General features: G+C 48.1%; 1 protein-coding gene and 2 long non-coding RNA genes across 8 annotated transcripts; 1 reads left to right on the top strand and 2 right to left on the bottom strand.

Annotated features, from left to right (window-relative positions):
• Positions 1 to 204: 204 nt before the first annotated feature.
• On the bottom strand, positions 205 to 6270 carry LOC128333773 (uncharacterized). Its single transcript, XR_008311067.1, has 2 exons — positions 5739 to 6270; positions 205 to 691 (listed from the first exon to the last, which is right to left on the bottom strand). It is a non-coding gene; the product is annotated as an uncharacterized LOC128333773 (long non-coding RNA).
• Positions 6271 to 12987: 6717 nt separating this feature from the next.
• Positions 12988 to 15339, bottom strand: LOC128333826 (uncharacterized). 2 transcript variants are annotated; one of them, XR_008311085.1, is made up of 2 exons: positions 15199 to 15339; positions 12988 to 13410 (listed from the first exon to the last, which is right to left on the bottom strand). It is a non-coding gene; the product is annotated as an uncharacterized LOC128333826 (long non-coding RNA). The 2 variants fall into 2 exon arrangements; XR_008311086.1 differs by having other exon boundaries at positions 15082 to 15339.
• A 57-nt stretch (positions 15340 to 15396) lies between these two features.
• On the top strand, positions 15397 to 23645 carry RBM7 (RNA binding motif protein 7). 5 transcript variants are annotated; one of them, XM_053269839.1, is made up of 5 exons: positions 15397 to 15532; positions 16730 to 16892; positions 18635 to 18737; positions 19931 to 20024; positions 20884 to 23645. In XM_053269839.1, exons 2-5 carry the CDS (start codon positions 16832 to 16834, stop codon positions 21259 to 21261), a joined length of 636 nt encoding a protein of 211 aa, XP_053125814.1. In that variant the 5' UTR covers positions 15397 to 15532; positions 16730 to 16831; the 3' UTR covers positions 21262 to 23645. The 5 variants fall into 5 exon arrangements, with proteins under 5 accessions (XP_053125814.1, XP_053125812.1, XP_053125815.1 ...); XM_053269837.1 differs by lacking the exon at positions 15397 to 15532 and adding an exon at positions 15580 to 15894; XM_053269838.1 differs by lacking the exon at positions 15397 to 15532 and adding an exon at positions 15581 to 15894 and having other exon boundaries at positions 19934 to 20024.
• The last annotated feature ends 381 nt before the right edge of the window (positions 23646 to 24026 follow it).

Genomic DNA, 24026 nt, shown 5'->3' on the forward strand with positions numbered 1-24026 from the left:
GATCCACAGAAAGCTCAACTTTCCAGATATATATCTGCCTTCACCCTTAGTGAACCCATTCACTAAGGGGTTTATCTTCAGTTTTCCTGCAAATATCCAACATTTCTAGTTAGCTAACACACAATGAAGTTGTGAAAGACCTGTTTCAAGACACTTGTTTGAAATGGAGGGGGGGGGAACCATTTGAAGAAGTCCATGCATGAATGATGGGATCCAAATGTGTTTAATAATCCCAGGGAGTGGATAACATACAGTGAGGTCCACATACAGCATTTTGGTTTTATTGGCATTGAAGTTGTTACACAGTGATAAGTGCAGCATGTACAGTTGAATATTCAAAGGCAAAGCAATTAACCACTGAGCGATAATACAGAAGAGTAGCAACTCTCTATACACACAGACAACTTCTCATCATGGTAGCTTGGAAGTGGTCTTCTTGCTAGCGGATAGCTCTCGTTGCTCACGTCGGAATAAGCTGGCTCTACCCCACATGGGCTGTGGCAGAAGCATGCTCTGGGAGTGCAGGTGACCATCTCTTTCAACGGTGTTTACTTGCCCCAACAGCATAAATCACAATCACAATGATTATAATAATTATTCCAGTGACAATCCCAATGATGTTCAGCAAACGGGCGGTGCGGGACGATTTGGATGCCCTGGCCATGTCTCCCGTGCTAGCGGCATTCTGCACCTAGAAGTGAAGGGAGCGGAAAGAAGTTGGCATTGACCACAAAATGGGACTAGAGGAGGGTCAAATAACATTGCAGTTGCAAGCATGGCAGGATTCATGGGGCAGCAAGGCGGGGCAGATGTAGAGGCCCTGAAGCTTGGAGGGGGTTCGTTGAGGAAGGTCATGGAAGCAGGATAAAAACCAACCAACAAAGGCGTCTTCCACTGTCACCCAAGGGAGCACCCAATCTAAGGTAAATAGCAGCCCAATGAGGATTTGATCTGGATCAGAACCAAGATGTGCATGGCAGGGGCAAGGGAAGAGCAAGCCCCCCTCCTCCAAATGTGGTCTCGATCCAGATTGGGCCTTGATCCAACTGCTATTTACAAAAGAAGAGACACAGCACGCATCTGCTAAGCATGCAGTAAACCTCTCCTCTAGCTTGATGAGAGTCTGGCTTCAGCATCCTGGCTCTCTGGTCACTGCGGAGTTCATGGCCCTTTACAGAACAACGTAAGTGAGAACAGCTTTCATCAAAATGATTATTTGCATAAAATATTTCACCTTCATTTCATGCAAAGCTAAGCTTCTTGCTAAACTGCCACAAACAAACAAGTCTAGACTTTTCCTGGAAAAACAAGCCACCTGAAGGCTCCCAAGAGCTCTTCTTTTCTTTAAAATTAAATGGGATGGTGTCCTGGGCCTCCATAATGTAGAATTGTAAACCTCAAAACTCGCAACTATATCTGCTGGGAATACACCAGACAAATTAATTCAAGCTAAAAAAGGCGAGCTAAAAACCAACTTAAAATTAAGATATGTTCTGACAACTTAAGTGCTGGTCTGGTCAGTTGGCTGTATGGTACCCACTGAAAGCCAAACTCCAAATCTTTCCCTTTTAACATCAATATTTTGAAATGGGACATTGGTTCATTGCAAAAAACGGTGCCAGAATAGGTTCAACTGGGTGATGTCACTGAATGGATTAAACACCAGGAGCATTTTCAGACTGCAGGCTTGACTGCTAGTTTGAAATTGCCTTAAAAAACCGATGCAAAAAGTAGATTTTTTAAAAACCCTGGATATATATTGGGCTATACTCTAACGCGTATATGGAAAACCCGAATCGTGTGTGAAGTGCTTCCCAGTTGCTCACAGGGACTTTGGGGTAACTCTGGCCAATACGTGAACGCACCCCCTCCATTCCGGAGGAGTTGCGAACTAAAAGCCCTGTGTGGGAAAGCTCTAGGCCAGGGTTTCTCAATGTGTGGGTACCCAGATGTTATTGGACTTCAACTCCCATAATCCCCAGCCCCAGTGGCATTTGGTAGGGAATTATGGGAGTTGGTCCAATTACATCTGGGGACCCACAAGTTGAGAAACCCTGGCCTAGGCGGACCAGATCTCATGGTGTGGAACAGAAGCAACCGGTAGCAGCTGGTCCTGATGGGTCGGTGGCTGGTGGGGGGGGAAGCTTGGGCTGCTCCTCTCCCCCCCCCCCGCAGGCTGCCCTTTCAGCAAGCAGAGCTGCAGAGTTGGAACGGGCAGCCCACAGGCAGCGGGGCTCCCGGGCGGGGCAGGAGAGAGGCACACCCAGAGCTACTGCCGGGAAGCAGAGGCTGCTGTGCCATCCTCCTTGCGGTGAGCTGCAAGCAACATCTCTTCCTATCAGGAAATGTCCGCTACAATGGCAGGAAAAACCAGTCAGGCTTTTTAAAAACATTATGCGGACTGCTTGGAGAAAACACACAGAGGCACAAAATATGTGGATGAGTGACAGGAGCAAAGGACTGATAGCACATCGATTCATCCCCAGCTGAAAATGATCTCCACCTTAGTTATAGTCTGAAATGGGAGAGGGGACTTGAAACAGGGGCTGGGGGTGATGGGGAGTTGGAGCCCAGCAATGTCTGGGGACCCAACCTGGAGAACTCCTGCCTTGGGCGGCGGGGGGGGGGGATACAGAACAGATCCTGATGGTCTCTCCAGGGTGCTGGCTTCACAGTGCAAAAAGTGGCGTAAGCTGCAACGTTTTGTGGTGCCGATTTAAAACCGCAGTTGAAATCCGTTGCCTCCTACAACGGGCACACACAGCTACGTTTTTGCAACGCAGATGTGACGTTATGGGGCTGTAATGCAGCAATAAAACCCAAAAGACGGCATCGGAAATGAGAACGGCCCCTTGCTGACAGCGCAGCACCCAGGCAGTACAGAAGGACGCTTAAGGGATATGTTGCGACACTGCAGTAGCAGCGTGCCATCTGGACAGCGCCTAGTATTCGCGTAATGGCCAGCCTTTTAATCCACGGGAAGTATGGAAACAGAACACAGTGGCACATTCCTCCCAGCTGGTGGTTAAACATTCAGATGACCAGGAGGTTTCTCACACAGGGCTTTTAAAGCCCTTTAGCTTGCCTCTCCTCGAATGGCGGGTGTGTGTTCACATATCAGGTAGATTTACCCCAAAGTCCCTGCGAGCCATTAGGGAACACTCTACACACAATTCAGGTTTTTCACCGCATGTAGAGTGCAGCCTGATTTATATCTAGGGTTTTTAAAAAATCCACTTTTTGTGTCAGGTTTTGGGGGGTAACGTAGTGTTCGCAGCAAAGCCTCCCAGAAAACTTGTGGTGAAGCCTGCTGTGTGGAGAACTCCCAGGAGTAAAGTGACAGATGTCTCAGGCTTGCCACGGAGGCTCCTGTAACTGCAGGGAAGATGGTCCCCTATCGCTTCTGACAGTGTGGGCGAGTGAATGTGAATACCCTGTTCTGACGCTTTCCCTTTCAGAGGTTAGAATGTTTATGAACATTCCTTGGCATTCCACTCAGGAGCGGAGGGGGGATTTTTGGCTGGCAGCAAACTACTAGCAGTCCATGTCTTAAATAGGGACTAACAGTGGGAAGAATGCATAAAATTCAGGGACTAACATTTGGAAGGATGCATAAAACATCTGCAGAATGTTCACTGCCAGCAGTGGGTAGATGCTGATAATCCTGAGCAGCGCCATGGGAAAAAAGTCACAAAGGAAGCCTGCCTGGAATTGTATATCTCGACACACCCTCAGCTTTCCCCAAACCTTTGCAAATAGCCTTCGCTCTCGTGCCTGCCCATCCCCACTCCTCCTGCCCTGGATTCCAGAGTGGGCTTCCATGCCTAGGCAACTCCAAGAAGGTCCCTCCTACGTTCCTACCTAGAAGTCTGATGCCCAGCAGCACTGCCTTCCAGACTCTGATGCTCAGCCACAACCCTCCCATTTCGGTGGCTGCTTTTAAAGAGCAACTGAAGAAGGCATTGTTCTTGGTTCCGGCTCTTCTCCCTGAGGGGTTACCTGTCTTTCTGCTCTCAGGCTGCTCTGTCTTGGTTTCTTATGGCTTGTTGATGTTTTCTTATGCTTTTTGTTGTTTTTAATGTTTTCATGTTATTTTTAACTTGTGTTGTAAAGGAAACAGCCATGCAGTCAGCTGTCTCTTCTCTGCCTTCCTCCCAAGGACGTGGGGCAGACATTTGTTTGCAGAAAGAAATCCATTTCTAAAATTTCTACTTTCTTACTTGTGGGGGTGGACTTTTATTGGATTTCTCTGAATCCAAAACCAAGACTAGGTTTTCCCCATGGTTTTTTGATATTAGAAATTGGGAGGTACTCTTAAATTCAGAGACCTATTCCTTTTGAGTAAATGCAGGTATAACCTGTATTTAACTTCTACTTTTTAAAGGGGGTCATCTTAAATTCAGAGTCACCTTCAATTTGGGGAAATACTGTAAGATACAGTGAGGCGAAATTAATGATAGAAGTGGTTTTGGTTTTTGTTTTTTTAAAGTGCAATTCAATATGCCAAAGCAGATACTCTTATCTATTTAGGGTTTCTTCTTCTACACATTTAGAGCTGCTGTTCAAGAAAGTGCCTGAAAGAAGAGGCTCCAGCCACCCATGACCTCTTTTTCCACTTCAGGTGGAAAACGGGACTCCTGGCCCTGCTAACTGGGCCAAGGGGCCCCTTTCCAAGTAGAGATGCCCTTCCATTTAGCAGGGGGAGAACAACTGGCCCCCTATCCAAGCCCAATGCTGCCTCCCTCCAGCAGTATCCACCTTAGCTTTCCTTTTAGATTGTGAGCTCTTTGGGGACAGGGGACCAGCAGCATGTGGATAATCATCACAATAGCAACCTCTTGCCCCCAACATCTGGAATCCATCTGGAGATGAAAACCCCAGCCCACCCCCTCTGCCTTACGTTTTGCGGGAAGGAAAGAAGAGAAAGAAAGAACAAACCTGTGAGTGGGGAGAAAAACCATATAACTCCACAAAGCCATCCTGGAGTTGATGTGGGTCTTTTAAAAAGAGAAAAGAGTCTACTTCTTGAGCCTACCCTGATTTTTGAGGCTTGACTTGTCTTTGTTTCGTACCGTGGAAATACCAAGCTAAGGAAAAACCACCACTGCTGACTCACCACGAGCAAACCCTCTGCCTCACACACCGTCCCAGACCACTAACACCACACGGCTTGTCTGTCTGTTAGTCACTGCTGATTGACACGCACATGCCGGCTGCACCAGAGGTTGAAGAAGAGGCTCAAGTTGCTGCTGCTGCTGCTGGAGAAAAGCGTGCAGGTGCAGCCTTAGCTTTGCCCAGGTGGGCGCAGCCTGCATTTTGACGCTATACAACGGACTACGGATATTTATAGACTGCTCTTCCACCAAAGTTCCCAAAGCGGTTTACACAGAAGAATAAACGATACATCAATCAGATGGCTCCCTATCCCCCAAGGACTTGCAGTCTAAAAAGAAACATAAGGCAGATATCAGCAACAGCCACTGAAAGGATGCTGTGCTGGGGCTGGATAGGGCCAGTTGCTCTCCCCCTGCTAAATATTTGTTATTTATTTTATTTATTTAAAATATTTCTATACCGCCCAAAACTTGCATCTCTGGGTGGTTTACAATTATATTTAATTAACCAAATAAATATAAGAGAATCACCACTTTAAAAGGTGTCCCTTTACTCAGCAGGGCTTGACTCTGACCTAAGTTACAAACGTGAGACAGACCACAAAAGAAGCAGCAGAGACTCACCTGAAGAGAGAAAATCAGAGCAGCAATTCCAAGTGGCAAACAACAGCAAAACAAGTTGAAAATAGAGAGGGCAATGTAGGAAGGAACATTCCTGGCTGAGGTCTCCATCTTCAGACGTTCTCCTGACCTGTGGAGAGCTCTAGTCTGCTGCTGAAGTCCTGTGTGAGAGATGAATGCTGTCCAGCTGGGCTTCAGCTGAACTGCTTTCAAGGGGAGGTAATCCCAGAGAAGAAAAACCCACCCTGGACCCAGCCCAGCAACCAATCAGGGACCCCAGCCTCGAGGTTTTTTTACAAACCCAATTTGCATGTTGAAGCTAAGAGTATGTGGGCAGGGCGGCAGTGGTGGAGGCGAACCCAGAGTAGCAAACTGAGGCCAGGGAGATTGGAGGGCTGGGCTGGGTTTGGTTTGCAGCCTCCTCTCAGCACTTGGTTGCGCAGGAGAAGAAGGAGATCCAACTCCCCCTCATTCCTACAGGGCTGCAATGCAACCTCTGCCCCTTGAGTTGAATCTGCTCATTCCGGCACCTTATTAGCTGTGGCCGCAACAGCCCTCGACTTATCCACTTATTGCCCATACACAGGAGGGCTTATTTCCAAGTAGAAAATTTATAGGATTGTACTGAATTTTAAATTTTTGGATTTTTTCCCCCCTCCAAAGCCCAAATTATTCTTGGGGAGGGGCCATGCTTGAGTGTAATTTTCAAGGGGTGGGGATGGACTCAGGCACCAGTCCTCGGCACACCTGGGGATGCTTTCCTGTCTTGGCAGGAATTGATCTGCCCTGCCCTTCAAGGCAACAAGGTATAGAAAAATTCTGCCAAGTTTTTCTCTATGATAAATCGAGCAGCATTTAGGCAGGGGAGTGGAGGGGAGAGAAGTAGCGCTTGTGAAGGCCATCAGAATGGCGAGGTTTGCTTGTACCCTTTTCTCACCACTTGTTTCTGCTTTGCATTAAAATGCAGAAGGAGATTCAAACAAGTCCCCCTTTGAGCTGGTTTGTAACCTTTAAAGCCCTAAATGGCCTTTGGACCAGCTTAGCTGAGAGAGCGCCTTGCCCCCTGTGTCAGAACCTGGACCTTAAGAGCTTCTACGGAGGCTCTCCCCCTGCCAAACGAGTTGAGTTGGGTGGCTACCATGGAGAGGTCCTTTTCGGCGGTTGCACCCCACTTATGGAATAGCCTCCCCAGGGTGGTTCACCTGGCTTCATCACTTTGTTCTTTTAGATGCCAGGTAAAGACCTTTTTGTTCACTCAGGCCTTTTACATTCAGATTTTCAGCTTTGATTTGATTTTTAACTAATTTAAAAATGAGTTTTTAAGTGCTTCTGTATTTTCTTTTCACCTTTTTTGTCTGTTATGATTTAATGTGTTGTGTGTTTTTATTGTATGTTTTAATCCTGTGTTGTGAGCCGCCCAGAGAACAATTTGTTATGGGGCAGCTAGCAAATAAGGTTTATTACTACTATTATTGTTGTTGTTGTTATTAGCTGTGGCATTGCTGGTGGGCTGCAATCTCTGCCAAGCTGAGGCTGCAATCCTATTCTCTTTTACCTTGGAGTCAGGCCCATTGACCACAGTGGGGTTTATGTCCAAGCAGACATGTATAAGATTGCACCATAAGTACTGTGGAAAAACTGAGATGAAGGCAGTGGGGGCGGGTGGGGGGGACACACACACACTGATTATTTGTGTAGCGGAGATGTGATGGAGTTTAGTTGTCAAAGGGCAGGGAGGGCAATGGAGGGAGACTTGGGTTCCAGATCTTGCAGCACCTGGGGAAGCGTCTTCCTGTCTTAACAGGACTGGTGGTTGCCCTGCCCTTCCAGGGAACAATGTATGGAAAAGCTCTGCAGCTTGCCAAAGGTGTGCCAGGAACGGTTTCTGTCACTGCTTGCGAGAAAGAATTCGGCAACAGGAAACATCAGGTGCGGGCGGTGGCTTGTTGCATCTCTTCTCCCGAATGTGTCCTCGGATTAGCGGAGAGCTGGAAGGCTGGGGAACTGGGGCCCTGGGGTGGGAGTGTTGCTTTTGTGATCCCCTGGAGGGGAGGGGTCTTAGCGTTGGAGGGGTTCTGCTTCTCTAGGAGCGGTGAAGAGCCAGGTTTTGGAAGGTATGGCCGATTGGATGGAGGCCAAGGTTGTCCTTGGTGGAGGAGGAGGAGGGTTAGCGATGTTCAGGCTGTGGCTCCTTGGGACCCTTCTCTCATCCAAAGGAAGACCAGCAGCAATCTCTGGATAGCCCACTTGTAGGACTTATTGATAAGGGGAAGGTATTGGTAGTATTGATGAGTGTTGTATTGATAAGGGATAACAATCCCTTATTGAAAAGAGGAAAGTATTCATAGTCTTGATTAGCTTGCCTTGGCCTAAGAATGTACACGTCGTCAAAGCAGGGGTAGCCCCCCTTGGCCTTCCAGCCATTGTTGAACTACAACTCCCACCATGCCCAGCCACAGTTTGCCCCTACTTTAAAGAGACAGAAGGCCTGTCTCTGGCGTCTCACCAGCTCAATGTAACCGTTAGTCAAGGGCAGTATCTGACACAGATTCTGACTCAATACTTGCTCTCAGGTAACTACTCCGGAAGCAGAGACCTTACAACACAGTACTTCCCAGACAGGAAGCTGGTTTTGTGGTAGCAAGCATGACTTGTCTCTTTAGTTAACCAGGGTCCACCCTGGTTGCATATGAATGGGAAACTAGAAGTGTGAGCACTATAAGATATTCCCTTTAGAGGATGGAGCTGCTCTGGAAAGAGCAGAAGGTTTCAAGTTCCCTCCCTGGCAGCATCTCCAAGATAGGGCTGAGAGAGATTCCTGCCTGCGACCTTGGAGAAGCCGCTGCCAGTCCATGAAGACGATACTGAGCTAGATGGACGAATGGTCTGACTCAGTATACGGCAGCTTCCTATGTCCCTACACTCTCAAGAAGTACAGACTTTACAACAGAGGATGAGGAGATTGCCACATGGACACAGGAAAAACAAACAAACCCACAAGTGCCACACAGCTAACATAAAGGAAGCCAAGACATATATGGAGGGATCACAATAAAGAACGGAACTCACCTTGTGGGCCACGGAGGTAGCCAATCAGGAGTACTCCTGGAGTGAAGAACCAAGGCCAGAGCTAATCACCACACACGTAAACGAGCTGTGCCATATTTGGATAGGGGTTCTGATGAGGGGGAAAGGGGTATACAAGCATAAGGGCCATTTGGATCATGGTTGACAGTTCTGCTCAGGAGACTCAGGTGTGTCCCTTCCTTTGGCTAGCTTAGAAAGCTGTTGCATGCACTCTGCAGACTCCTGTAACTGGAATCTCTTGGTAGGAAAAATAAACTGCCCTGTGTATTTGCATGTTCCCGATGTTTCTTATTGTTTTCCTTGTAGGGCAAAATGGGTGAGTTGACCTGGAGGACCTAATAATTAGTCTCCCTATCCCTCTGCTGTGGTGCCAGCAGCCATGCCTCAGTAGACGAGAGTGAAGTTGATAATTTTCTTTTTATTTTAATTTCTGCTCACTGTACCTCAAGCATGGGCTGTTGAACACCAGGTCAGTAAATGAGAAGACCATCGCCCCCCAGGAAATTATTCTTTGCAAGCAAGGGATTTTAAATTTCTAAGTTGTGCCTGGTGCCTGCACATGTGTATCTGGAACCAAATGGAGATGTGCTTTTGGAATGCTTGCAATGTTCCTGTCTTTGGCCTCTCATTTTGGGAAATGGACGTTTTTATTCTGACCCTCTCATTTGCTCGGATGGAAGTTGGTCCTAGTTAGAACATGACTGCAATGAATTTCCAGTTGGCCTCTGAATAATAGTTTCTTGGGTGTTGATTTCTTGCTTATATAACTGATGCCAAACTCTGATTTTCCTTTAGGTGTTTTTCCCCCATCAGCCACTCTCATCCTATTCGCCCACTGGTAAGGCTTTCAGAAAAAGCCAGCGTAGAGTAGTGGTTAGAGTGTTGGACTAGGACCAGGGAGACCCGAGTTCAAATCCCCATTCAGCCATGAAACTAGCTGGGTGACTCGGGGCCAGTCACTTCTCTCTCAGCCTAACCTACTTCACCTTGTTCTAACCTTGTTCTCGTGGTTGCAACCATCTAGAGGGATTCCTTTATGCTCCCACTCAAAAGTGGCATATCATATAAATGCATATTTTGTCTTTTTAAAAAAACCAGTATTGAAACTGAAGAGATGAAGTTCCCATCTGTCTCTCAGGCATTTTATCTTGATGTTACAGATCAGTTTTCTTTATCTTGATTTGAACATTTAAATGTGGGGTTGGGTGCTGTTTTTATGGCACCAACCAAGCAATGCAGGGTTCTTTGTAAATATTTAATTGGGATATGTCCATTAAGGTTAGGGAAAGGCAGGCTGGGTTTGAAACCTGACTTGAATTCAGAAAAGTTTAGGAGACAGCAAGAATAAACCGCAGTACAAACGTAGCACATTTCAAACGTTCCCCTTCCCAGAAGGGCCCCTTCCACATGACGGGTTTCCGGCCTGGATATCGATTCTGTGAAGGAATCTGCAGGTGCCCTGCCTGTCTACTCTATGTGAGAAGCACACACATGTGTCTGTTGCCATATGCACAACACACCTCCCACCTCTTGCCCCTTCCTGTCCTGGGCATTCCTCGCAGCCCCCGGAGGTAAATCAACTACTCATCCTCGTAAGCCACATTACAAGCACTACTGATGTTGCACCACATAGGTTGGGTTGGAGGTTGCTGTAGCACAGTGCTGTATTAACCCCTGATCTGACCTTGCAGCCCAGCACCTTTGGGACACCTCAGGACCAACGGATCGGGTGGCAGGCATCCCACTCTGCTAGCCCCATTCCGCTGCCCAGGAAGCATGGGATGCCACCGCAGTGCTGGCCACATCCATGAAGTGGGGGGTGGCCACGGCACCCTGTCCACAACTCTCAGCATCTCCGGCTGCAATGGCCTTTGGCTGGGGATGATGGGAGTTGTAGTCAGCAGCAGCTGGGAATTCCTGTTACAGGGAGCACTGGTGGCAGCAGCAGCAGCAAGTCTTTGAAGGGGAGCATGACCAAGAATCGGTTCTTTGCTGCAAAAAGCGCCCTGTGAAATGGCATCCTTTGCAAGAAAAAAAAAGCCCTCCCAGCCTATACTCCCTTATCTCAGAAACCTTCCAGTGTATACTCCCTTATCTCAGAAACAGCACTGCTGCATTTCTGGAAGGATTATTGACATTCCATGTATTCATATGCTGTAAAGTGTTTATCATGTGTGCAGTGCAACAGTCTGGGGACAGACCTTATTTGCAGGACCTGGAAGAATAGCCAGCCGGCAGGCAGCGCAGCTCTTGGGCAGGACAGGAGAGAGGGGGGCAACCCGTGCTTTTGCCAGGAAGCAACGGCAGCGGAACCTCCTTTGGGGCCTCCCTGGCTCGCAACAATCTATATCTCTAGCTCCTTTGGGGACTGATCAATGTGAGCCTTGCCTGCTAGGACACCACATGTGCTAGTCAAAAAGCCATCTATGGAATCCAATACAATGAATAGTATATGAATACGACAGGTATTTATTTATTGTCAAATTTGTTTTATTGTTAAACTTGTATACCGCCTTTCATTAAAACCATCCCAAGGCGGTTTATTTATCTACCCCTTTTGAACAAAAGAGAGACACCCGAAACAGCCACTGGAGGGATGCGATGCTGGGGATGGATAGGGCCACCCCCCCGCCCATGTGATCTGATGTATGTGGGGTGGGCCACATGCAAACTGAAGGTGAGGATTGGAGGACGCAATACCATTAGAAAGCAGAAGAAAGAAAGGGACCGCCTGCCTGGTCTGCAATGTGAACATAGAGTGGAAGAGATTATGTTCTGGGCTATTGGCCAGATTTCCTCCTTGGAGAGGAAAGCAATGTTTTAAAAGAAGCTCCTTAGAAGGAAACGGCTTGGGTTGTTAAGACCTGCTACTATAATTCCCAAGGGGCTCAATGACAGCGTCGACTGCATGCTTCTTACAAACGGATCCCTCCGATTTTTCAAGAGCTGCCAGCATAACCAGAGGTGCACCTAAGCAATTTTGGAACCCCCCCTCCTCCGACACTGCAAAATAAGCATAATCATGCTCTGCCGGGTGACCACACCACCTGGGACAGTCTAAAGAGGATTTGGGGGGCCCCAGGGGCTGTGGAGGCCCTGGACTTCAGCCCCAAAGTCCAGGGGTAAGAGCACCTCTGTGTGAAACAGGATGCTGGATCAGGGTTTGGGCCTGATCCAGCAGGGCTGTTCTTATGTACTCTTCCGCTGAGCTATGGCCTCATCCCCTAAGGGGAATATCCTCGCAGTGCTCACACATGTAGTGTCCCATTCAAATGCAAGTCAGGACCGGCCCTGCTTAGAAAAGGGGACAATGCATGCTTGCTGCCTGCCACAAGACCAGCTCTCCTCCATGAAGTGAAGTTGATGTATGGCCAATATATAGTGGAATATAGAAGTCAACTGCTTGACATAAGCGTCGCCATTTTGCATTAAAAAACTGCCCATTTTGTATCAAGTGTTTGTCTATGCTGAAAATAATTCTCTCTCTTAGTTAGGTTTTGTTTCCCATGAATTACATCTTTAGCTTGAGAACCGCAAGTGCTGCAGGGGTATGACAGAAACCAGACTGGCATACTGCATGCACAATGCCGGACCCTTTCCCAGACGAGAAGGGGAACAAACTTGAGTTATGACCTATGACATATAACTGTTTCTTTTTCTGTAACTTTCGGTAATTGTTTTCCTAAGGAGAATTTGGTGTATAAAGTGTGCTGCTTATGTATCAGTCTTGGTCCTGCTCTGAGCATTAGCCAGTGCAGCACCTTGCTCCTTAAGGGCAAATAAAGCTTTGATCTTGTCCTCTCGTCTGGGCTGATTATTGGGCTCCATCCGCCCAGGAACGAACCTCCCCTATTGGGGGCCAGGGGTACCTGATAACTAGTAACTAGAGCCTTCTCTGGGATTTCCTCTCAGTGTTTCCTATTTCCTCAGTGCTGAATTTCTCTTTCTTGTCCCACCTTCCACTTAAGTCTGCAATCGTGGACCACCCGCATTGAAGCAGGGGCTTTCCTGGTAGCTAGCTAACTGGGGTGTGAAGGGGTCCCACACCTCCTGCAGACTCCAGGATAGCCCCATCTTCTGCAGTGTTGGAAAGCCTGGCCAGCCTCACTGCTGCAGATATGGTGGCAAGCAGTTCCAAGGACACAGTTCCATGTGATCACAGCTGTAATATTTGGCATGTTTATTTACACAAATGCACAAGTTGAGCATTGGAGGGGGCTAGAAAATGGCAGAGTGTCTATAAAGGTTGCTGGTAGATCTGCCTAGTTCTAATTACTCTGTTCAGACCTTGGGGGATCTGATGTAAAACAAAACTAGGGGACGAGGGTTCTGTGAGCCCTTAGTCAACCTCAACATATTGCCAGCACATTCCACTTTCACACACATCATTCCCTCTCCCACAGGCAGAAATAATGAACATTTTTTCCCCTTAAGAAGGAAAAAAAAACTGTGGTTCTGGGTTCTTGTATTGGTTGCTGGGCTGAGAACTGGGTGATTTTCTGTTCACACCTTTCCTTGAGTAATATCTTCCTCATCTGTGGTCAAGTTAGGAGAAGCAGCAGCAGCAGCAGCATGGGGGAAGACCCAGCTAAGAAAAGGAAGGTTAGATTGTGAGCCCTTCTGTGATGAGCAACCATCTTACTACTTATGCCTTTTTCTATGCAAATCGCTTCAAAAAGAAGTCATACCCACGGGGGAGCTGTGGAAAACTCTTGCTGTGCCAAATTATTTCTCTCTCCAATTTTTACCAGAGCCTGATGAAAATATATTGGGTGAGGGTTCATGGGTTCATAGCCAGCAGCATGGTGTAGTGGTTAGTTTGGCCCAAGGAGAGATGAGTGGAAAATCCCTCCCAGAGAGGTGATCCAAGACACTTGGTGGTTCTGGTCACCCCAGACTGACATAGCCCCCTCCCTGCGGAAAGGCCGACATCCAACCTGCTCGGAACTGCAAGGAGACATTTCTCTTCTGCTTAAAAACCATTTGAAAGATCACCCTGCTGTGTGTGTGTGTGTGTGTGTGTGTGTGTGTGTGTGTGTGTGTAAATAAGTCGATGGGTTCAAGTTGTGGAAACTATGATTCTATTCACGAGGAACTCGGGGCCAACCATAAACTGTGCTTCCCTTAATTCACACAAGAGAACGGGGAAAAGGCGGGGCATAATTTTTACCAGAGCCTAGAGCAGAGGCTTGGCACGCACATGCCTGGCAGTTGCACAATGCAGAACTCCCAGTATTGCACAGTCCAAAATTGGGACAAGCTGCTCGTAACACCCCAGCTGCCCTGCCAAAAAGCACAGCCTCCCCTTCCACGGGCCCATCTTGCTGAAGTCTCTCTTCCGGCTGTTTTGGGTTGCTCTGCTATAGTGAGTCTTCCGCAGGTTTAAAGTCCAGAAAGTGTTTGCTCTTAGGAAAGACAAGCAGAGAAGAAAACACACTACTAAAGGTCGCCAAAACAGATCTCTGCTGCGGTAGACCTAACAGCCAGCTGCCTGCGCATGGCTTGTGGCTTTACTGTCCATGTGCATATCCCTGCGAGCACAAGAGAACTAGAGGCAGGAAGCACCCACTCCCTGAGGCTGAGCGCTGCTAACAGAGCAAAAAGGCACCCTTTTAAAAGGGGTGGTTTTCTTGTAAATTTAGCAGGGGGAGAGTTAGGAAGGAAACCCAATACAGCCGAGACACACCACCACATGCTCTATCTCCTTGCCCCAAAAGGGGAGATTAGAATCAGGTTGGAGGCAGCAGGGATTGTTCAGGTTGGAGGGATTAAAGGTAAAGTGTGCCGTCATAGGTCGATTTCGACTCCTGGCACCCACAGAGCCGTGGTTGTCTTTGGTAGAATCCAGGAGGGGGTTGACCATTGCCTCCTTTCAGCATCTTCCTCTATGGCTGCTGCCCAATATGGTACCAGCGGGGATTTGAACCGGCAACCTTCTGCTTGTTAGTCAAGCATTTCCCCACTGTGCCACTCAAGGAGGGATTAAGGGAGGGCTTTTTAGTGGTCTCACCACCAACCCCTTGTGTAGTGTTGCCATGTACCCCAGAATTTAGGGTAGCCCCCAGATTTTGGCTCCTCCACCTGGCTGCTAAATTCCACCTGGATTTACACAGATTTCAAATGCGCTGCCCGGATCGCCCAGATTTTACTCTGGATCCAATCACATGGGAGGGCAGAGAAGGAGGAGAAAGTATACAAATCTGTCAAATAAAGCTTTAAAAAGCAAATTAATAGCCACATAGTATGCAAATTAGAGCACCTGAACTTGAATATGGCAACCCTGTCCTTGAGGCACAACGAGGACTAGCAACCTGCTTCCCTCCCTTAATGCAGCCTGGATTAGAGCTTCCATCCAGCTTCCCTGGCGGCAACCCACCACGTTTTATCAAAGAGGTCGGAGACTGTAGCGAGTGCGAGGACAACGAGTTCCCAGAGAAGACACAAGGGGGCGCCAGAGGGCTGGAGCCGAGCCGACGCCATGCAAAGGAGGAGGAGGGGCTTCACTGCGGTCCGAGGTGAAGAAGCCCGTTTCGCCATTTGTCCCTTCTAGCTTGCTGTCCAGTTCGGTTGCTGGCGAGAAGATTCTGCTTTGTGCCGTTGTCGCTCGCGCTGAGCAGGCACAGAGAGGGGAAGACGCAGCGATCTCTCTATAAACACAATAAACCGCGGGGGGGAGGCCGGCCAGTAGATCGCGCGAGAGAGTAACCTTAGTAAGTGCTAAGGCAGGCTTAGCACCTGCGCAGTCCAGCGCCCAAGAGGGGGGGGGAGCAGGGCGGGCGGAAATCCGGGTCGTGCGGCGCTGCGCGTGCGCAAGCCCCCCATACCGTCGCCTCTCAGCATAGAGCTGGCGCCTGCGCAGTGAGGCGCCAGGGGGAACTCCGCCCACTGGGCCGGAAGTGGACGTCAGTGGCTTCCTCCGGTCCTCCTCCGCGCGCGCGCATGCGCACTGGGCAAGGCTGCCGGGCCGGCGGAGGCGATGGGCGCGGCGGCGGCTGAGGCGAACCGGACCCTCTTCGTGGGTAACCTGGAGCCCAAAGTCACCGAGGAGCTGCTCTTCGAGCTCTTCCACCAGGTAGGAGGGCCGGCGGGGCTCCGGGCGTGTCCCGCCCGCGGTATGGCCTGCTCGGCGGTCTGCACATGCTCGGGGGCGGCGGGCCGTTCCGCAGGCACCAAAAGGGCCCAGAGCCCTCGGGGTGGGGAGGGAAAGCGCGGAACCCAAGGGCCCTCCGGGTCTGGGGAGGACGGGGGCTGTTCCTCTGCGCTCCGGTTCTTGCAAAAGCCCTGATGCTGGTGCTGAAATGTCCCTCGTGCCTCTCCGTTTGTTTGGGTGTTGTCACGGGCTGTTGTGTATGTGGCATGTTGTGCACCTCCCCTGGTGCCTTTCCTCAGGCTTGTGTTGTTAAGACTCCGCCACACACTTGTGCGTGTTCTTATTTTATTCATTGACTATATATTTATCTAACGTACGTATATGCTGCCCAAAACGCAAGTCTTTGGGTGGTTTACAACAACAAAACACAAGTAAAAGGGTTAAAGCATTGCAACAACTTAAAACAACGTTCAGATTTTTAAAACAGTCTAATTAAAAGCCTGGGTGAACAAGTGTGTCGTTGCCTTTCTAAAACGTGACTCTACCAATGTGACTGCCTTTCTAAAAGTTGTCAGAGATGGGGAGGCGCTTATTTCCGCAGGGGGCACGTTCCGAAGCCTGGGGGGGGGAGCAGTGGAGAAAGCCCGTCCCCGAGTAGCCACCCGACGGGCCGATGGCAACTGCAGCAACACTTTTCATTTTGTAGTATTGTATTGCTCATAGCTGGATCTTCTTGCTGCTTGTTGGTTCCTTTGTATGGATCCTTGTTTGCTTGACCGGTTCCATTCTGAGCTTTTCCTCCCCTCTTGCTTTGCAGGCCGGCCCCGTCGTTAAAGTCAAGATCCCGAAGGACAGGGATGGGAAGCCCAAGCAGTTTGCATTCATCAACTTCAAGCATGAGGAGTCCGTCCCTTATGGCATGAGCCTTCTGAATGGGATCAAGCTCTTTGGAAGGCCACTCAAAATCCAGTTCCGATCAGGTAGCTGTGAAATGTTGAAAGCAGCTCCGTTGAGCTAGACAGGGTGGCCAGCCCAAGCTCCCCCAGTTGGTTGGAGTGATGGGGATGAAGAGACCCTGGTTGGCCACCCCAGTCTGGGCAAAGTGGAAGGGGTGTCTTCTTCTCTGTCCCTTAAAACCGTGCTATAAAACTTGCTATGAGCCCCACTGCACCTTGAGATCATCCAGAGAGGTCTCTCTGCAGTTGCTAGCAGTTGGTCTGGCGGCCACTCCACTACAGGCCTTCTCTGTTGCTGCCCCGAGGCTTTGGAATGTGCTCCTTGTGGAAAGAAGAGTCTCCCCATCTCGGATAGCTTTTTAAAGACTCTTTTATTCGCCCCAGCTTTTAAACTAGGATTGTGGCTTTGAACTGTTTAAACTTCTGTTTTGATTTGTATGTTGTAAACCACCCAGACACCCATGTTTTGGGGTGGTGTACAAATGTGCTAGAGAACTGAATAAACTGCTGGGTTGTGCCTGTGCGACTAGTGCACATTTTTCTTGACAGGGCTGCTCAGCTGGATTGCAGCTTCCCTCATTCCCACCCATGGCGGCCAATAATCGGGGATGGTGGAAGCTGTAGGGCCAAAGTTGTGCAGCCCTGGGCTAAAGGGTCCCTGAGCCAGCCAGTACTACTTGTGATTGTGAGTGTTTGTGCTGATTTGACTTGCTATAGGAACATAGGAAGCTGCCATATACTGAGTCAGACTGTTGGTCTGTCTAGCTCAATGTTGTCTACCCGGACTGGCAGCGGCTTCGCCAAGGTTGCAGTCAGGAGTCTCTCTCAGCCCTATCTTGGAGATGCTAGAACTTGGAACCTTCTGCTCTTCCCAGAGCGGCTCCATCCCCTGAGGGGAATCTCTTCCACTGCTCACACTTCTAGTCTCCCATTCATATGCAACCAGGATGGACCCTGCTTAGCTAAGGGGACAAGTAATGCTTGCTGCCACAAGACCAGCTCTCCTCTCCATCTGATATTGCTTTGGAGGAGACTCCTTTGCCAGTTTCCTGAGGGCAATGTGTTGAGGTGTTGAAAAATATGCTTTAGGATTAACTACTGTATGAATACAACCATGTAGTTGAAGAGGGTGAATGCACCCCTCACGAGGGCTGCTTTAATAGCTTGGGACAGAAGGGCTTTACCATCCTTAAGAGCAGAGCTGCATGTGTGCTGAGTTGCTGTGACCGGAGAGAAAAATCCTCTGTGCATGTCCAGAAGCATTGTGCTTATCTTTTCTCTTGCTCATGGATGGAACCCCACCACTGAGGCCGGTTCTGGGACAGAGCCCTAGCTTGGATTGCATTATGGGCATATACGTCAAACCGCTTAATTTAAAAAATAAAATAAAATAAATGAATTCACTCCTGTGGGGTTGGGATTCTTTGGACTGCTCCAAAGTGTGTGCTGTGCTCAGTTTTTTCTCGTGGTGGCAAGCATGACTTGTCCCATTAGCTAAATGCAGATGCAATTAACTTGGTTTTTTCTTCTTCTCAGTGTTGCATCTCGATTGCATCTTCACCACTGGGTATTCCAGTCGGTTGCAACACTTGTTTTGGAAATCTGCTTGTGTGCTGTCGCGGTGGTGCTCTGGTGCGATGCTCCAGAGCCAATTAAATAATGTGCCATGCTTTCCATCTGCTAGCGAGTTCCTTTTTCTCGCCTCTTTGGCAGAGCGCAAGAGACTTGTTTTAGTTGTTTTTTAAAAACGCCTCCTTTGTCTTTAGGGAGCAGCCACACCTCCCAAGAGGGCAACTCACCTTATTCCCAGCACGGCTCTGCTAATGGAAGCCCCTCCAGCGCGATGCAGTCACCGCCCGGTTCTACCAGGTAAGCTCTTTCTCTTCCGCTTCGGCCACAATCCTAAACACACTTATTAGCGACTAAGTCCCATTGAGCTCAGTGGGACTTGCTTCTGTCTAGGATGTGTTGGATCCTGCTGCTACTGTTCCTTGCCACTTGATCATTTCTCCAGCTGCTTTCTAAGTGGACATAATATAAGTGTCATCCTGTCTGTGAACTTCATGTCCTCTGTTAATGCTTGTCGCTCACTTGAAGGTGGGGAAATGACACAGAGGAGAACTGGTGCTGTAAAATACTGATGTGGTTGCACTTTTGAGCACCTTTGTAGGTTTTGGTGCTGCTGGGGAAAGACTGTAGCTCTGTGGCAGAGCATTTGCTTTGGTGTGGAGAAGCTCCCAGTTTCCATCCCTGGCAGTACCTCTGAGGTAGGAGTGTCTTGGATTGCTGCTGCCAGTCAGTGTAGACAGTGCTGCGCTAAAGGGGCCAGTGGTCTGACTCTGTTGGAAGCAGCTTCTTATGGAAGAGAACTCCAAAGTCTTGCATCTGAAATGTCATTTCTGAAGCAAGGAAATTAGTTTTCCTTAGGGAGTCTTTTCGGGAATTTACTAAATTGAGAAGCAGATTAAGGAGTTGTTACCAGAAATGTTCCCAAGGCTTCTAATCTGTGCTTTTGAGTAGCTTTGACAAACCTGTCAGCTTTGAAGTTGAAAACAAGATTATTTGGTTGGTGGTGGGGGAGGGGGCAGAATTGTGACAGCTCAAATTGCAAACTAAGTAGTTTTAAAAGAGCTATCCAAAGAGCTGTTGATTTTTAATTTTTATTTTATTTACATATTTATATACCGCCCAAAACTTATGTTTCTGGGCGGTTTACAACAGATTTTAGGCTCCAATACCTGTTGTTGCACACATTTTGTGGGAAAGTGGCATAACAGTTCTTTAAAATTAATAGCGCTGTTATTTATTTATGCTGGTTAAAGTACTTAATGATCTCAAAAGTTCTAGGCTTGACTACTGCAATGCACTCTACATGGGGCTGCCTTTGTTTCAGCATGCCTGTTTGCTTGGTGCAGGAAAAGATGTCTGTAGTTCTAAATAATGGAGCTAGCTTTCCCCAAGTGCCCAGTGTGAAAAGGCAAAGTTGCCTGTGAAGGTAGCTTGTGATTTGTGAACAGTTTGATCGGCGCCTCCTGCAAGACTGACTCCTGGCCTTGGCTTAGCAGGTACGAGAGGAACATGGAGAGCCTGTCCACGGGGTTGCCAACGGTGCAGAGGTCGTTCTCGACTCCTGATAATCTCCAGAGGCAAGCGGTGGTGAGAACTCTTTGTAATGGTTTAATGGGAAATGGTCAGCAAAGGGCTGCTGGTGGGCAGACGGCAGGCGCGGGAGCCTGTGTGTCCGGTTAGGTCTGTCAGGAGTCGGACACCACCGCCATCCTTGTAGGCATTCAAAAACTTGTGCTCAAGCTGCCTCCTACAATGTAGGTAAAACAGTAGCAAAAAACAATAAAGAGCAAAAAGTTACTAGTCAGGGGACCTAGATAGACTACATAGAAATCATTGTAATCAATAGATTGAAAACCATCCATTATTTCAGCCATCAATAAAGTAAGTGTTTCACTGACCTTAAAAATAACTTAGTAGTGCACTCTCGGCCTGCACGGCTTGTTATGAGCAGCGATATCGAGCATTTGGCACTGGGACCACCCTGAGGCTTCCATTTTCCAGCTAGCCATCGTCTGTGGCAGGGATGCTGTGTGTTAAATCCCTCTTTCATCCTTCGTGTCTCATTGGATGCCATAAGCTTGGCTGGCCTTCCCCCTCTAGGAAGAGTCCTCGCCTTCCACCAGTTCAGATGCAAAGAGCCTTTTCAAACACCTCTCTGGTGGGGCTATTTTCCCGACACCTCTTTCATTCTGTCTTGCCCCCTGCCTCAAAACAAAATATTCCAGTGCTGAACTATGATGGTGACCGTGAGCTTGTGCACCGAAGGTCTGCTTCCACTTTAGGTCTGCTCTGTGTGGCAGTCTCCCAGCCGGCTTGTCTAAGTGCATGGTGTCCTTGCAGGGCTTGCCGTTTGCCTTGCGGCTGGCTCTGCACTGGGCGGGCACGACTGCGGCAGTCCACGGATGGGCCAGGCACCTCTTCCTAACAGGAGTGTTTCTCTTCCCAGATGAATAGTGTCATGTGGCAGCAGCCGCAGTACGGCGGAAGGCATGGCTCACCACACTCGGAGTTGTCCGGCTTTGCTTCGCCAGGGCGCCAGCAGAGCTCCTCGTTTGCCCAGTCGCCCGCCTCCTCCATGCAATGGCGCCCAGAGGCCCCGTCGGCCCAGCGTAAAAACAGAGTGAGCAGCCACCCCTACGCGCCTGACAGCCGGCATTACAGCCGGGAGCAGCCGCGTCTGGGCGACTATGGCTCGGAGCATCACTTCAGGGGGAATCGAGATGAATACTGCCACGATGACAGAAGCTATGGAGGCTGGAGCCATGACTACGACCATCGGCGGGAGGGCTACAGAGATGGCCAGTGGCACCCCTCTCGCCACTAGTATTCAGAGCGGATTTATGGTAACTTTCCTTGGGGGAAACCTGGTGGTTCTTTCCTTCTGTGTAATTGTTTTTTTTTTACAGAGAGCTTGTAGGCAGTAACTTCACAAGTTACCTTTTAAAAAAAGATCTTTTTATAAAAAATCGCCCGCAGTATGTATTTTGAGAGAACAGGCATTGTTTCAATTGTATTAACCTTCTCCTCAGGGTTTAGGCAGAAAAAGAGTGCCACACTTTAAAAAAAAAATCATTGTTAATTTTATAAGGAAAAATCTGTGCTGCTTGGGCTGTATTTTAAAACAAATGTTGGTATTTTTGTAGTGTGCTGACAAAATGCAGCCTCTGGCCTGGTTGTGGTAATATGTATTATTGTGGTGGTGGTGGCGGCAATTCCATGGAAGAGAATATCAGAACCTAAGTGTCACAGCAGGATATTGTAGACAGTGTTTTGATACTGGAATAAGCGTGCTTTTTGGATATCTGTTGTATTAAGGAAACATTCAGCCTGTCTAGATTTATGGTGAAAGAAATTTGCTGGATGGCCTGGTAACTTGTACTGGAGGATGTTTTAATTTTTCCAGTGGCTTTCTTGGAGTCCCTTAATCTTTATTTTTAAAAAAAGAGAAAGCATGCTTGCAGTATCACTAAGACTTTTCAACAAATTAAAGTGATTAAAACCTCTCAGGAAACCATTGCATCCCTCTGTACATTGCATCCTTTCTATATTTTCAACTTTAAGGAAAACCTCAGTTTTAGATGGCAGAGTTTAGAAATACAATCTTTATTTAGTGCAAAGCAGATAAATAAGGTAAGTATTGAATGAAAATACTCCTTGCCCTTATGTTTATGGAATATTGCCAACAAACACCTAACCATCTGATTATGAAATGACAAGTTGATTTCAGACTACATCTCAAGTCTTAATTAACTAGAGGGCTTGACAGTAGCTTTCTGATAGGCCCAGGCAGGTTCTGATTTGTGCATTTAGAACTTGTTTGGTTGTGTCATGGCTATTTTACTCTCAATGCCAAAACACCCCTGGGTGGGGTGGGGGGGTGCTCATAGATCTGGGTTCAGTGGGACTACCTGAAAGGTGGAATGTGGCTTTAGGTGACTTCTTTTTAAAAGTGTCCTCTAGAAGCTGCTGATGTAAATAATTTCTGGTGGCTTCAGGGCACTTTCCCAACGCTTCCTTTGGCGCATCAGCAAAGTCAGTAGCAGCTGGGAGTCTCAGTGCCTTGTTTGGACTGATGTCTCAATAGCTGCTTTAAAAGCAAGAAAGAAAAACACAAGCCCTGATCTGCATTTTCAGTTTCATGCTGTGTTGTGTGCTGTGTTTGTTTTTTAGTAGGCAAAAGTGTCCATCCCATTCTGTAGTCATTTTTTATTTGGAAGAAGAGGGTCCTCTCAGCAGCCCTATAGCACTGTTGGCTTCTGCTGACACACAATGTGTCTTGATTGTTTTCCTTCCAGCACATGAGCTGGATCAGGTCTGTGCTGTAGCTCTTTGGGGCTAGTGGAGAGGAAGACTGGTGATCCCTTCTTTCTGCACACCTAAAAGGATAGTGTGTTAATGTTCTACAATGCTTTTGTCAAACAAACCCTGGGATAAAACATTGCAACCGTCATGGATGCTGTCTCATTGGCTTAGCTTTATATTTATGGCATGGTGGTTTAGAAAAGAAGCCAGACCAGTATAAAAAAAATATTTACACAATTCAAAACTCTCCTACGCAATACTGTGAAAAGTATTAAATGATGCACTTCCTTGAGCTGTGTATATTTTTACAAAAATAAATGCATTCTTTTAAATTATTCTTGCGTGCAAGCAAAGTTCCGTAAAGGTTAAATTTAGAGCTGGTGCTCTCTTTGCAAAGAGTATTCCTCTCCTCCATCTGGGATTTTACTTCCTGTGGATCTCTGCCTGCAGAGTGGCCTCGATGCTTTCGGTGTGACCGCATGTATGGAGAGAGCCTGCAAAGGTGTGCCCTGTCCCTCAGCCTGTGCCCAGGGCAGTGACCTTGCCTGGCCACCGCAGTGTGTCTTTAAACAAGGCCTAGGTCTGTCCAAACTGCTTTCAGTTACAGAGAGAGGTCTTGTTTCCACCTTGCTCTCTAGTCATGTTATTGATGGAAGTCACAGCAAGGAGGTGGAGTCGTTTGCTTGGAAAGGCAGTCGGTTACAGGCCAGAGGACTTGCTCACAATGTACCCCTATGCAAGGAAGCGGGTTTATTTTTTTCACAAGCAGGCAAAATTCTTAAGGTAGAAACTATCTGAAGGTTGTAATCCATGATTTTTTTAAAAAAGCTTGAATTGATTTCCCCCCCTTCCTTCTCTGAAGTCCATAAACCCACTGGTTTTAAAATAAATCTTATTTCAAGGAAATGTGTTTGTGTGTTCTTCTGTATGTGGTATTGGGGGGGGGCGATGGTTTTTAAAAGTCGGATTATTGTAAAGCTTCTTTTCTAAACACTATTTAAGGGTCAAGAGTTTCCTTAACTGTTTCCTGGGGCAAATGGGGATCGGGTGTATGGTGGCAGTGGGAAGCCATATCCTAGGGATGTGCACAGAACCGCGGCGGCGGCGGGGGGCTTTAAGAGTGGGGGAGGGTGCCCTTACCCCTCCTGCTGCTCTTCCCAGTTGCCAGCAGCCGTTTTAGTAAAATCTCATCGAGGCGACATCATACCTCCCTGTTGTCTGGATATAATGGGAAGTACCCAATGCGCCTGCATGTGCCAGCACGGGCGCATGATGCGCATGCACCAC

Source organism: Hemicordylus capensis, chromosome 8 (genome assembly GCF_027244095.1).
Source record: "Hemicordylus capensis ecotype Gifberg chromosome 8, rHemCap1.1.pri, whole genome shotgun sequence".
Classification (NCBI taxonomy): domain Eukaryota; kingdom Metazoa; phylum Chordata; class Lepidosauria; order Squamata; family Cordylidae; genus Hemicordylus; species Hemicordylus capensis.